This window comes from Microtus oregoni, unplaced genomic scaffold, assembly GCF_018167655.1.
Source record: "Microtus oregoni isolate MIOR12 unplaced genomic scaffold, Mior012 000010F_ref0000083, whole genome shotgun sequence".
Taxonomy (NCBI): domain Eukaryota; kingdom Metazoa; phylum Chordata; class Mammalia; order Rodentia; family Cricetidae; genus Microtus; species Microtus oregoni.
This window is the reverse complement of record NW_024543069.1, coordinates 52867962-52883283: the sequence shown is the minus strand read 5'-3', so window position 1 is coordinate 52883283 and position 15322 is coordinate 52867962. Positions and strand designations below refer to the sequence as shown.

Sequence of the window (15322 nt, the reverse complement as noted above, 5' to 3'; positions counted from 1 at the left end):
ATTTATATAATTATATTAGATAATTAATCTCTAAAGTCTACTTTTGATAATGTTTTCTATACACTAAAATGTTTCATTCTATCTTCACTAACTTCAAGTTATACAGAAAAACAATGACACAAACAAGGTTAAAAAAGTAAAACAAAGCCGGGCGATGGTGGCGCACACCTTTAATCCCAGCACTCGGGAGGCAGAGGCAGGCGGATCTCTGTGAGTTCGAGACCAACCTGGTCTAAAGAGCAAGTTCCAGGACAGGCTCCAAAGCCACAGAGAAACCCTGTCTCGAAAAACCAAAATAAATAAATAAATAAATAAAACAAAGTAAGCAGGAAGAAGAGGAAAAATATAGTGATTAGGCAAAGACTAAAGAAAACAGGCCAAGATCGTCAAATGGACAAATGGAACTTAGCCACTCTGATCTCCACAGAGCAACTGAACGCCAGCTAATACCCAAGAAAACACATCCCTGGTACATTAAGTATGAGTTCAAAATCTGAGTGTAGAAGAGATTTTAATTTTACTAGAGACTTGATAACAACATTAACTTAAACATTTACAAATTCCATTAAGTAGTACACCCGAAGAAATAAATATGCATTTGTTTACAAGAAAACATAGCAAACACTTTCTCTGCAACCATCACACCCTACAATGTCATTTTCATTCTACCTGGAAGTTAAATCTTATTTGACCTACTAGATTCTTTCCTCTGCATTCTAAGAACAAAAAGATCATTCTAGATAAAGCCTAAACTGGATTACAGGCACAAACCTGTAATCCCAGCATTCCAAAATTTGAGGAAGGAGGATCATGAGTTCAAGATTAATATAGACTACAATATGTAATAACACCTGGCTTAAAAAGCAAAAATAAATTAATTAATTAAAACCATCATATTTTTGGTTTCACCTTTTTGTTTTGCTTTCCACTGACCAAACTATAATCACTTTCCAAAATTATCCTCCTTTATATTTCAATTTGTTTCTGTCCTATTCAAATCCAAGTGCTTGGCGGGGGGAGGAGGGGCATGTTGTTGTTTATGGTTTCCACTTGGTTCTCATCCCTTTTTTTCTTTTTGAGAAAATATCACAAAGACAATAGTTCTGAAAGCATTTGCCTTGTCATACTTTTTTTTTTTTCTTTTGTTTTTCGAGACAGGGTTTCTCTGTAGCTTTGGAGTGTGTCCTGAAACTAGCTCTTTCAGACCAAGCAGGCCTTGAACTCACAGAGATCTGCCTGCCTCTGCCTCCTGAGTGCAGGGATTAAAGGCATTTGCCACCATTGCCATTTAAAAATGTGTCTTATACATTTTTAAAAATCCAATTTGCAATACGGTGATCATGGAAAGTTGATAGAGGACAAATATCACCCCCTTTACAGGTGAAAAAGACTGAACTGTTGACGAACTGATGACAGGACCCCAGCACAGAGAGCAGAGCGACACCAGAGTCGCACCAGCTGGCTCCTGGACTGTATCACACCCACCTAACTACAAACCTCAATCATGATAAAGCAAAGACACTACACAAGAAAAAAGTCACACTTTCCTTCTAACTTACAAAATAAAATCAACTCCAAACTATAACAAGTTACAAATCCACATAGCCTCTTGATGAGGACAACCTGTTAAATGCAACTGTAATATAAAAGATCATTAAAATTTTCTAAGAAAAAAGAATGAAGTTAGACTTCACTTTATAACTAGCCATGAATTTAGGCTAGGATTTTGTCACAATTTAAAACTCTCTACAAGAATAACTTCCAAACAACCACTTTTAGAAGTATAAAGATGTGCTTACCAAAGAAGGGGGGGAGGGGTTGGACAGACGGACGGATGAACACACAAAGGTAGCAATACGAATAACTCTCCCTACTAATTTACACAGATTTTTTTTCTTAAACACAATAGTACATGACATGGTTTTCTGTGATCTATTACTGTATTACTCACCCAAGTGTCCCTTTTCCTGACATGGGGGGACTCGGGGGCTTCTGAGTAGGAGGTGTTGTACGTGGCAGCCCACCCATCTTCATACTCTGTGTGCTCACCTAACAAATGTTGAAGGAAACACCACTTAATTTCTATGCAGTAAAACAAAGTGGCATTTGGAAAATAAGAAGGGGAAGGTTAAATTAAAAAACAAAAACAAAAAAAACCCAAAAAACAAGAGGCCATGCACTTCATATGCAATTTCTACTCTACTATTCTGTAGTTGTACTCAAAGGACTCTTCCTAAAAGGATTTTCAAATTATTTAAAACGTGTATGTGAAGAATTTATTTGCCATTAGGTCATCACACCAACAGATCACTGGTTAGACTATTGGATATTACACTCAGCTATAATCACAAAATATAGTTCTAAAAACTTTAGTGGTAACAAAAAATAACTCAAGTGAAAACAATTTATTTTAAATTTAAATCAATTCTTCATTTGGGGGACTGTTTCCCTTATATAGCAAGTATATCATAAAGCATGTTTCTCAACTAAAAAATATGTAATATGCATATGTTCAGTTGTATGATGTACAAAGAAAAGTTCAGCTCTTTAAACTTGTGAAATACTCTCACAATTCAGGTTTAATGTTCTCCTTACAAGGAAAATACCTACCTGAACGCTGCTAGAAGTTCAAGGCAATGTTAGGGCTGAGGTAACCCATCACTGACAATATAAAAGCTACCATCATTGTGTGACTTCTAGTGGGAATTAAACCCACACAGGCCCAAAGTAGAGGTTAATTGCGGAATGAAACAGTGTAACATAGTCTCAAGTCAGAGATGGACCATGACTGCATTCATAATTCTATTCCCAACTGAAATTCCAAATACAGGAAAGATGGGCAACCTGGGAAAAATCACGCCATATGCCAGCACTCACAAAACCCTAAACATCCAGCTATCTTATAAGGAGTCAGGAAGGAATACAGTGCAATGCAACCTCACACTGTCTGAGACTACTAATAGATTAACAAAGTAAACTCACACATGTTCTCTTTAAGTCCCTATTATCTTGAATTGCTACCTTCAAAACACATTTAAGGAATCTCAAGTTCCTCATTATACTGTCTTCAGAATTAAATTTATACTTACAACATAAAAGGATAAAATATTATACCACTGAAGTTGGAAGAGACAACTTTAATTTTAAAATATATATTTATAAATAAATATTTTTATATAAAGATAAAATTTATAAATATATATATATATTTAAGTATACATATATATGGCAGATTCTCATTATGAAGCCCTAGCTAACCTATGGAGATCAGGCTGGCCTTGCATTCACAGAGATCAGCCTGTCTCTGCCTCCCAAGTGGTGGGATTAAGGATGTATACCACCAAATCTGACCAATTTTAAATTTTATGAAAATGAATCTTACTCATATCAGAGTACTGAGGCTGTCAAAATTAACTATGACTAGGGTAGATATTTTTAAGTTCTAAAATAATAATTATTACTTATCCAAATAAGCAAGAAATAATATATCGAGCAATAAATTCTTCAAATGAATAGCCCAGTGAACAAGTTGTGTGTGATGTTGAAACAGTATTTAATGACAAATGGTGCCTTTGAAATGTTATTATTTTAAAGTAAAGCATTAGCAGTAAATACGAATCATCAAACAAATGAATTACCCTGTCATCGCCTTCTTTAATAAGCAGAGGGTTGTGAATTTATCTTTAAAATGTCAGAAGACACTTCCAAAAAGTCAATTCACATTTAAAGAAAATTTTATAAGTAATCTGACAAATAACCTCTTTAACTTTTAAAAACAGCAAGTTTTAATTTAATACCACAAGATTTAAGTTGTAACTAAAGTCCTTTAAGCTCAACCTTAAACAACATAAAACCCAAAGTTACTATAAGTGATGAGGGAGAAGTGAACCAAACACTAAACTACAATTCAGTTTGCTAGAAACAGGAAGGAAAAGGAGCGAGAACAGAAAAAGAATAAAAGAGAATTTTATTCTATATATGGGATAGCTAAGATACTTGAAGATAACCTTCCAACTATAATTTGATTTTGGTTTCAATATGCAAGGTGCTTTTATTTAAATTGCAGTACCTTCTCTAAGTCTTCAAATCTACCCTAATAATAAAAGCAAAATAAAATTTTAGTTAAAATTTGGTGGGCATATATAAACAAAAAATGAATACATTTTATAATCTATAAAATCCTGAAATGATTGTTATTTGGTTAATGAGTTGGATGAGCGACAAATCACTTAAGAACCTAGGTCCCTGTAATGTCCAAACCACCATGTTTTATTCATCACTGACACTGTACTGCCATCTTATTAAGCTAAGTTTATCAGAATTTTCTCAAGGAAATTTTTCTCTGTGCTACATAAAACAAAAATAAGTATAGAGAATATGAATACAAAAAATTAATAGTAAGAATTGACAAAAACACTTTATTTCTTTATAAAGGCAAATTTAAAACTATAATTAAATATTCATATCTAAAATAATTTGTTCAAAAATTCTTTACTGAATAGGTATCATGATACTAAAAGAAGCTGAGGTATTTTAGAGAACATATTTCCTGACAATTAGCAAAACATCTGACTAAATTACCATGCTTGTTGTAGGAAACACGTCCAAGTGTGCTTGCGTGCATGTACAAACCATGTCAAAAAGAAAAACAAAACTGCATCCATTTTGTCATAGTACCTCCTCCTGAAATATGTGTGTGCATACACTGCTGCAACCAATTTATAACAGTAATTCCTCTTGACGTACACATAAATGCATGTGTGTATATTTGAGAGTGCATGTTTATATACACACATCTGCAGGCACATGCATACCACAGAGTACATGTAAAAGTCAGACAAGAACCTTTGGGTATAATCCTTACTGTTTTTCCACCTTGTCTAAAACAGGATCCCTTTGCTGCTGAGTTTACCAGCCTACCTGGTGAACAAACTTCTGGAGATCCTTGTGTCTCCATCGTGCATCTCCCTTGTATGGGATTACAGCTGTTTATGCTTTCATACTCTATTCATGTACACTTACTTGATGTTCACTCAGCAACAAAACAGCTAACAAAGTTACCTTACAAAATATGCTTCCATCATTAAGTGACAAATGACCACAGGTCCACTGCAAAGGGGGTTTCATCCAAGTCTGGCTTGATGAACTGCTGGGTTTAACTGGAGTTACAGAAGCATGAGAGAGGGGTTGCTTCCAGAGCATGACAACTTACAGGCAACTACGCCACCCTCCAGAACCTCCTCTAGAAGTTGTTAAGCACTTGTTTATTCTTGAGGAGGATAAGAACCTGGTGAGCAAACTCCAGGATCTACCCCTTGGGCTTTCTTCATCATTCCAAGAGAGGTGTAGTGAGTCTAATCTTGTAAGGTCTTATATGGATAACCGTAACTGCTGAGTCAGCGTGGCAATGGATATCTCCAGAGTTACACAATAGAATGTTTCATAGAGAAAACGGAGCTGACTTTAAACAAAGGGGTGGTGGAAAGAGGGAAGGGGAAAGTAAACAAGATCAGATTTGTAATTTTATCACCTGTCTGTAATTGTATCACTTGGAGATTGAGACAGAAGATAGTAGTTCAAGGCTAGCCAGCCCCAGTTACACAGTAAATTCAAAGTCAGTTTGGAATAACATGAGACCCTAACAAGAAAGGATCTGGAGATGGGGGATGTAGAATCAGTAGTTAAGTTCATACTTAGTATGCTCAAAGCCCTGGGTTTGGTCACCTGTCTTTTATTTTTTTTAAGAAAAATACATTTGAATACAGAGAGGAAAAAAAAGAGGGCTATGAACAATTTTATCTATATATATATATATATGGATTAGAGGAAGACGGAAAACAGGCAAAGTCCATACTTTCCTGTCTAGCATTATCCTTTGCTATAGTACCATGTAGTATAATTATTAACTATATTAGTGAAATCCTTAGAGATTCTAGTATGAAACGTTTTGGTTCAAAGAGGAAAAATATTGAGGCATCTTACTGGGATCTTTCTAGTATGCCTTCATGGAACCGATCTCTTACATGAAAACAGATATTCAAGGTGAAGAAAGAAACACAGCCCAACCTAGAGAAAAAGCATGGAAAGCGGCTTCCACAAGGCTAAGCATCAAGAGAAGAGATCGGCCTATTTCTGTGTCTTTCTTCAGGTACACTACTTCTGGGCACTGCTATCACTTTGTAGGTGAACAGACCAAAACCCAAAATTTGAATATTGCCTACTTTTTTTTAGTCTATTTCACTGTAATTTAGCCATTTGAAACAGAAGGAACCTCCCCACAATTTCACATCCCTAGGTTACCAACACGGGAACGCTTAGAGCCTGTTCTCCAGTGTAACTTTATTTTTCTCCTGTGAGATCTACCTGCCATGACCAGGCAAATTTTTATGGCCATGGTTAATTCTAGGTAGTACAGTCATCCTGTCTCTTGCTTATAACTAACTACACTCAAAATACGGCAAACTACAGAGTGACAACAAAAACATATTTGAAAAGAAATCACAAAATTTGGGTAATAAAAAAGTGCATGATAAATTTGATGAAAATCATTTTAGTGACACTGTATTTGATAGGCTTCTTGAGTATAGTTGAAATGCTTTCTCAAGGATCCTTCAAGACACTAAACTATAACACAAGTCACAACAGGAAACAACACTTTGCTTTGTTTGGGTGTGGATTGATTAATTGATTGATTGATTGATTGTTTGTTTGTTTGTTTTACTTTGGTTGGTTGGTTGGTTGGTTGGTTGGTTGGTTTGAGCCTTCTACTTGCTAGGCAAGTGTTCTAGCACTGAGAGATACCTTCCAAACCCTATCTCTAATTCTTAATTTGTATTTTTTAAACATTATCATGAACTTTGGATGTTGTGCATACAAATAATATTCACCTTTAAAAAGACTTGAGTTTATATTGAAATATATTTTATACAACCATTTTAAAGGACTTTTTGTAAAATGTACTGCAACTTAAAAAAAGCATATGATATATTTTTGCTTTATAATTTTTGTATTATACCATATAATTATATAATCAAGCCACCATTTATAGAATAAAAGGCTATTACACAGGGGAGGGTTAAATACAGCATATTAGTTGGTCCTCCAATCAGTAACAAAATTTCCACATTTATAAAGACCCAGATAATTTTATCTGATAATACTTTACTACAGAATAACATATTTCAATTTTATGAAAGTACCCATTTATTCAGAAAATACTTACTAATTACCTATTGTGTGTTCAGTACTGTTCTAGGCACAAAGAACAGGGCAATGAACAAAACAGACAATACCTACCCTCAGGGAACATGAACACAGACAACAAAGTTGCTACACCAAAATAAAAAGAACTAATTTGTTGGCTTTAAAAGGCCAAATGAAAAATATCTTTTTACTCCCCATATGTAATATTCTACATAAGAACACAGAATGGAAATACAGCCCTGGAATCTCTTACCTTAAATCTAAGCAACCACTTAATGCATTAATGGAGCAAATAAAAGAGGTAAGGAAAAAAGGCATTGAAAGGTTAGTTGGAACTTCAAGATGTGAAGACAAAAAAAAGAAAACAAAGAAAAACAAGTTAAGCAATCAGCATTAACAAAATAATGTTTCAGTAGGTCATAGAAAGAGTGGTTAAAGCAGAATGTGTCATGATCAGGAGTTTCATTGATGACAGTAACACACTATTTTATTCAAAACTTTTTCTTCAAATTAATGACCACTAAACACTAAAGTACAAACAACAGAGGCTATAATCCTAAAAGAAAAATATTTTATTTCACAGATTAAACAAGAATTACATGACAGAATCATCTTTTATTATATAAACAGCACTAATTTTATATTACAAGTACCTTCTGGCATCAGATTCTGGCAGCAGTCTACAACATTCTATTAAGCAGCTATTAGTCTTCAACCTTTCCCCAAGTTAAAGAAATTACAGTTTTAATTAACCATTTAGTTATATATCCTATTTTAATATGCTTTAATTAGCCATTAAAATAATGTATGAATCAACTATAAAATTAAATATCAAATTCCAGATAATTGTGCTTAACTCTGAATAAGCAGGGTGTGGAAGGACACACCTTTAATCCCAACACTCTGGAGGCAGAAGCAGGCTGATCACTGTGAGTTCAAGGCTAGACAGAGCTTAAACTGGGGGGCTGGCGGGGAAGAAAAGGAAAAAAAGAGAGAAATAGAGTGAAAGGAATGAAGAAAGAAAGGAAGGAAGAGAGGCTGGACGACAGTGACTCCTTTAATCCCAGCACTTGGAGGGCAGGGCAGGCAGATCTCTGAATTCAAGGCCAACCTGGTCTACACAGCAAGTTCCAGGACAGTCTCAAAAGCTACACAGAGAAACCCTGTCTCAAAAAAAAAAAAAAAAAAATTCAAAAAACAAAAAAACTGAAATAAAAGTTGTTAGATAAATTAAATTTATATTTTATGTGTATATTTTATGTATACAAAGATAAACATTAAATTTGAATTTACTGATTTCTGGCCAAAATGGTGGTATATGTTTTATACAAATAGATTTATATCAGAAAATAAAATATACATGAACTATACAGCTTCAAGATAGACATATGTGTATATTTATTTGAAGTCATACCTGTGTTTTTCTACTCACTACTGAAATATAAACTATAAATAATGTACTCAGCTGCAGCTCTAAATTGTTTCCAGGAAGTACACTTTTACCCAGCTGTGGTGTTAGGTGTCTTAAGTGCTAGTGCTAGAACACAGGCTTTGTGTATGAAAAGCTTATAATCTCCTGCTAGGCCACATCTCAATACGCCATAATTTTGATCATGGTACTTCATATACGTACTAGATACTCAATTATCTTTAAAAGATGGCCAAAATAAATAATGTTACAAATTTAAAAGCATTGGAAATAAACAATAATTTGTAATTTTTATCTACAATACTATTCCTATCCAAAAGGTTGAAGTAAAATTATCCTAGGAAAAAATAAAGCAAGCTCATGTTTAATAACATGCTGTTCTGAAAACTAATAGCAAAAGTATGCTGATAAATTTTTGATATAAGAAAAACATTTTAGTAATATGCTGGATGGTTTTTCTGCCATATTAAATCATTAAAAGAATAACACAACTATATCATACTTTATCTGACCTATGGAAGTTACCACCATAACTAAACAAATCTCATTGAAAGATGACTGTTTCTGAAAACACAACACTAGAAATCCTTAAGGACACAATAGTTAACAGTAGTAAGCAAAAAGCAATCTTCACAACTGTGTCAAGATTTGTTTCTTTAGGAAATCAAACAAACTTTAATTTTCTAGGGTTCCACTACAGACTGCTACTTTTGAAAGCTTGTAAAAACTACACCTACCTTTACCCCATGTCCAATGTCATCTAGAATTGTATAGTCAATAGGTTTTCGAATATAACGAACTGGTCGCTCAAGGTTAGCTGGTGCAATAATCTTATGGGTTCTTGAAGTATTTTTATTGGTAGTCAAAATACCAATTTCTCTTCTTGCAACTTTCTCTTTATGAATATCAACTGTCTGCAAAAGAAAAGATAATACAAAGACAGCTCTGGCATCCAATAAATAATAAGCACCTGGAGATTTAACATTCTTTCATATACATTTCATAAACTATCTTCTCTACAGACTACCGTCTTTATTCATTTTAACCTAATGCAAGGGTTGCCAAAGCATACCCTCAGGCCTAATCTGGGCAACCACCTGATTTTTATAGGCCACACGATAAAAGCAGAACGTAAAATGTGCATGTGTACAAGTGTGCAGGCTTGCAAACGCACACATATAGGCACTAAAGGGTGTATGATCTTGAAGGGTTGTATATGTGCATGCTTGTACAAGTGACCAGAAATCAACCCACTGAGAAACAGGTTTTGGTAATTTGTCTAAACTGGCTGGCCAACAAGTCCCAGGCATTATGTCTGTTTCTGCCTCCCTGCACTGCAATTACAAGTGCACATCACACTCATCTATTTATATAGGCTCACCTTAACCCTAGCACTTAGAAGGCAGAGGCAGGTGAATCTGAGTTTGAGTCCAGCCTGGTCTACAAAGAGAATACCAGGACAGACAGCACTACACAGAGGAACCCTGTCTCAAAAAAACAAAACAAAACACATGATCAAAGGCTAGAGTCAGGGATACAAATCTTCACTATGAGGCCCTGATTAATTCCCAGTATCCAACCCCCCCCACACAAAAAAAAATCAATTTGACAGAAAAGTTTGTTTGCTTCAGCAAGTTGTTTATAACGCAACGTTGAACAAATATTTCATTAATATTTATCAAGTGCTCACAGAAACATTATTTTGTACAAATGATATATACTTTTACATATAGTCTTGTATTATTTGCTAACAAAGAATAAAATTCTCAGGAAATTTAAACATTAATGTAGCATTTTACATAAGAAGCTGTGATTCTGTAATCTATAAGCAACAAGTATTTTAATGTAGTAAGAATGTGCTGGAAGTGGTGGCACAAGCCTTGAATTCAGGACTGGAAGAGGCAGGTAGATCTCTAAACTGGAAGCCAGCCTGGTCTACAAAAAGTTCCAGGACAGGCCTTGGCGCACGCCTTTAATCCCAAAACTCAGGAGGCAGAGGCAGGCGGATCTCTGTGAGTTCGAGGCCAGCATGGTCTACAAGAGCTAGTTCCAGGACAGGAACCAAAAAGCTATGGAGAAACCCTGTCTCGAAAATCCCAAAAAAAAAAAAAAAAAAAAAAAAAAAGTTCCAGGACAGCCAAGGCTGTTACAAAGAGAAACCCTGTCTCAAAAAAACAAAAAGAATGTAAGTACCGTTTACTGTTCCTTTAATCATATTTGCTATTATGTGTGATGGGTAGACACAAATACAACACTTCCCACTCTGAAAACAAGCAAAACTGTCTAACGTTGCCAAACATCTTATGAGAGTAAACCTGCACACATCAAAAACCAAAGGTCTAGAACTTCTGATTCAAACAATTGTGACTACCTATGCTGGCTGGATTTTTCTTCAACTTGATGAAAGCTAAAGTCAACCGAGAGAAGGTAACCCCAATTGAGAAAGTCTTTAGGACATTTTCTTAATTAATGATTGATGTAGGAAAGCCCAGTCTATTGTGGGTGGTGCCATGCCTGGATTGGTAGTCCTGGGTACAATGATCACTGAGGTTTTCAGCAGTCACCTACTAAGCCTATAATCCCGGCACTTAGGTTGGAGACAAGAAGATCAAAAGTTCAAGGTCAGCCTTCACTATATACTGATATCAAAACCAACTCCATTATATAAGACGCTACCCTTATTTTTATAAGCCCTAAAATGCAACAAACAGCAACAAAAGTAATAACACCAACCCATACTTATCATCTAACCTTAACGGCTATCAACTTAAAAGGTTTTTAGGGGCTGGAGAGGTGGCTCAGCAGTAAAGAACACTGCCTATTCTTCAAGAAGACCTGTGATTAATTCCCAGAACCCACCTGGCAGCTCACAACGGTCTATAAATCCAGTTTCAGGAGACTAGATATAATCTTCAGGCCTCTTGGGGACCAAGCTTGCACAAGGTATATAAACATACATGCAGACAAAGCATCCATATACATAACACAAAGTTTGAATTTAAAAATGTTTTAAAGGATATTTAGTGAAGTGTTTTCCTGAAATGGAAACATGCTTTCCTGAGATCAAGCAACAAGCTCTCAGTTACCACTTTTGTCTTCTTAATACAACTCTGAACCTTTGGAGGCACAGGTTCCATAGTAATGTTTACAAAGAAACTGTTTGTAGTTGAAAACATAAAAACTTTACCCTAGAATTCTAAAGTTAACAATTTTACTAAAATAAATTTAGAAAAGGTCTCAGTAAGAGCACTAACCTGTGGCAAGTACATGTTCAGCCAGTGAGCAAAACCAATGCAGTACAGAGCTCTTAAGAGTACGACTACTGCTACAGATGCTGTGGACTATCACCACAACTGGGGAGGACTTAAATATCTATTCTCTCACAGATGCTTACTAATTAGTTTTTCCAGTTTCCATTACTGCTAAGTTGGTGTTGCATGCTGCTGGTGTCCCCACCGAATACATCAACACACTACCAAAACTAGCTTCCCTTTGCTTTAAAGTAACCATTCTGACTCCTAAAGCTCCTTTATCCTGAGTCCCAGCCCCACATCTCCTTCCTGAATCCAAGTAACATGCTCGGAACCCAGCTCTGATAGGAAGGCACTATATAAAATATTTTGGTTTAGTCAGGCACATAATTAAAAATAAAATGAAGCCAGGCAGTGGTGGCATGCACCTTTAATCCCAGTATTTGAGAAACAGAGACAGGCAGATCTCTGTGAGTTCCGAGGCCAGCCTGATCTACAGTGTGAGTTTCATGATAGCCATAGGTATTACAAAAAAAAAAAGTCTCAAAAAATTACTTTTATCCACATATTGTTGTTTTCTACTATCACTAATGATTTAGAATAAACCCTTAATGAATAGCTATCTCAGCTGCCCATCAGTATAGGAAAATAGCTGCCCATCAGTTACAGTTGATTAGCTAAATTTAGTGTTTTTTAAAATATATTTCGGTCAATCAGACAGAAACCTAACAGAGAAATAAGAGAATTAATGGAGGTAATGAATCAAATGGACTTAACAGACATTTATAGAAAATTCCACCCAAATAGGAAAGAATATACCTTCTTCTCTGCAGCTCATGGAACCTTCTCAAAAATTGACCACATACTTGGTAACAAAGCAAACTTCCACAGTTACAAAAAAATATTCGTAACCTCATGTGTCTTATCAGATCACCATGGATAAAAGTTAGAATTCAACAACAATGCTACCCCCAGAAAGCCTACAAACTCATGGAAACTGAACAGTCAACTACTGAACCACACCTGGATCAAGGAAGAAATAAAGAATGAAATTAAAGTCTTCCTTGAATTCAATGAAAATAAAGAAACAACATACTCAAACTTATGGGACACTATGAAAGCAGTCCTAAGAGGAAAGTTCATAGTACTAAGTGCCCACTTAAAGAAAAAAGAAAAAGCACACAATGGAGACTTAACAGCCCACCTGAAAGCTCTAGAAAAAAAAGAAGCAGACTCACCTAGGAGGAGTAGAAGACTGGAAATAATCAAACTGAGGGCAGAAATCAACAAAATAGAAACACAGAAAACAACCCAAAGAATCAATGAAACAAAAAGCTGGTTCCTGGAGAAAATCAACAAGATTGATGAACCCCTATCCAAACTAATCAAACGGCAGAGAGAGAATATGCAAATTAATAGGATCAGAAATGAAAAGGGGGACATAACCACAGACACAGAGGAAATTCAGAGAATCATTAGCTCTTACTACAAAAGCCTGTATGCCACAAAACTGGAAAATGTAAAAGAAATGGACAGTTTTTTAGATAAATACCATATACCAAAGTTACCAGGACCAGGTCAACGACCGAAATAGACCTGTTAGTTGCGAAGAATTAGAAGCTGTTATCAAAAACCTCCCTACCAAAAAAAGCCCAGGACCAGATGGTTTCAATGTGGAATTCTACCAGAACTTCCAAGAAGACCTAATACCTATACTCCTTAATGTATTTCACAATATAGAAACAGACAAGTCATTGCCAAATTCCTTTTATGAAGCTACAGTCACTCTGATACCAAAACCTCACAAAGACTCAATCAAGAAAGTGAATTACAGGACAATTTCACTCATGAATATCGACGCAAAAATCCTCAACAAAATACTGGCAAACCGTATCCAAGAACACATTAGAAAAATTATCCATTATGATCAAGTAGGCTTCATCCCAGAGATGCAGGGCTGGTTCAACATACAAAAATCTATCAATGTAATCCATCATATAAATAAACTGAAAGAAAAAAACCATATGATCATTTCATTAGATGCTGAAAAAGCATTTGACAAAATTCAACATCCCTTTATGATAAAAGTATAGGAGAGATAAGGGATACAAGGGTCATACCTAAATATAATAAAAGCTATATACAGCAAGCCGACAGCTAACATCAAATTAAACGGAGAGAAACTCAAAGCCATCCCACTTAACTCAGGAACACGACAAGGATGTCCACTCTCGCCATACCTCTTCAATATAGTGCTTGAAGTTCTAGCAATAGCAATAAGACAACATAATGGGATCAAGGGGATTCGAATTGGAAAGGAAGAAGTTAAACTTTCGTTATTTGCAGATGATATGATAGTGTACATAAGCGACTCCCAAAACTCCACCAAAGAACTTTTACAGCTGATAAACAGCTTTAGTAATGTGGCAGGATACAAGATCAACTCCAAAAAATCAGTCGCCCTCTTATACACAAAGGATATGGAAGCAGAGAGGGAAATCAGAGAAGCTTCACCATTCACGATAGCCACAAACAGCATAAAATATCTTGGGGTAACTCTAACCAAGGAAGTGAAAGATCTATTTGACAAGAACTTTAAGGCATTGAAGAAAGAAATTGAAGAGGATACCAGAAAATGGAAGGACCTCCCTTGCTCTTGGATTGGGAGGATCAACATAGTAAAAATGGCAATTCTACTGGTCTACAAAAGCTAGTTCCAGGACAGGCTCCAAAACCACAGAGAAACCCTGTCTCGAAAAACCAAAAAAAAAAAAAAAAAAAATGGCAATTCTACCAAAGGCAATTTATAGATTCAATGCAATCCCCATCAAGGTCCCATCAAAATTCTTCACAGATCTGGAGAGGACAATAATCAACTTTATATGGAAAAACAAAAAACCCAGGATAGACAAAACAATCCTATACAATAAAGGATCTGCTGGAGGCATTACCATCCCTGACTTCAAACTCTATTACAGAGCTACAGTAATGAAAACAGTGTAGTACTGGCATAAAAACAGAGAAGTCGACCAATGGAATCGTATAGAAGACCCGGATTTTAACCCACAAACCTATGAACACCTCATTTTCGATAAAGGAGCTAAAAGTATACAATGGAAGAAAGAAAGCATCTTCAACAAATGGTGCTGGCACAACTGGATGTCAACCTGTAGAAGAATGAAAATAGACCCATATCTATCACCATGCACAAAACTCAAGTCCAAATGGATCAAAGACCTCAATATCAGTCCGAACACACTGAACCTGATAGAAGAGAAAGTGGGAAGTACCCTACAGCACATGGGCACAGGAGATCGCTTCCTAGGTATAACCCCAGCAGCACAGACATTAAGGGCAACGTTGAATAAATGGGACCTACTAAAACTGAGAAGCTTCTGTAAAGCAAAGGACACTGTCACCAAGACAAAAAGGCAACCTA

General features: G+C 35.7%; 1 protein-coding gene across 27 annotated transcripts in view; it reads right to left on the bottom strand.

The window, feature by feature from the left end:
- The window catches only part of Abi2 (abl interactor 2), a 98875-nt gene that overhangs the window by 38148 nt on the left and 45405 nt on the right, over positions 1 to 15322 (bottom strand). For 14 of the 27 annotated variants that reach the window (XM_041659391.1, XM_041659394.1, XM_041659402.1 and 11 more), the window contains exons 3-4: positions 9370 to 9546; positions 1952 to 2049 (exon numbers count right to left, since the gene is read on the bottom strand). In XM_041659391.1, coding sequence (XP_041515325.1) covers positions 1952 to 2049; positions 9370 to 9546 — 275 coding nt within the window. Of the gene's footprint in view, positions 1 to 1951; positions 2050 to 7456; positions 7475 to 9369; positions 9547 to 15322 lie in introns of all 27 variants that reach the window. The other 13 variants (XM_041659388.1, XM_041659392.1, XM_041659399.1 and 10 more) reach the window with 1 other exon arrangement.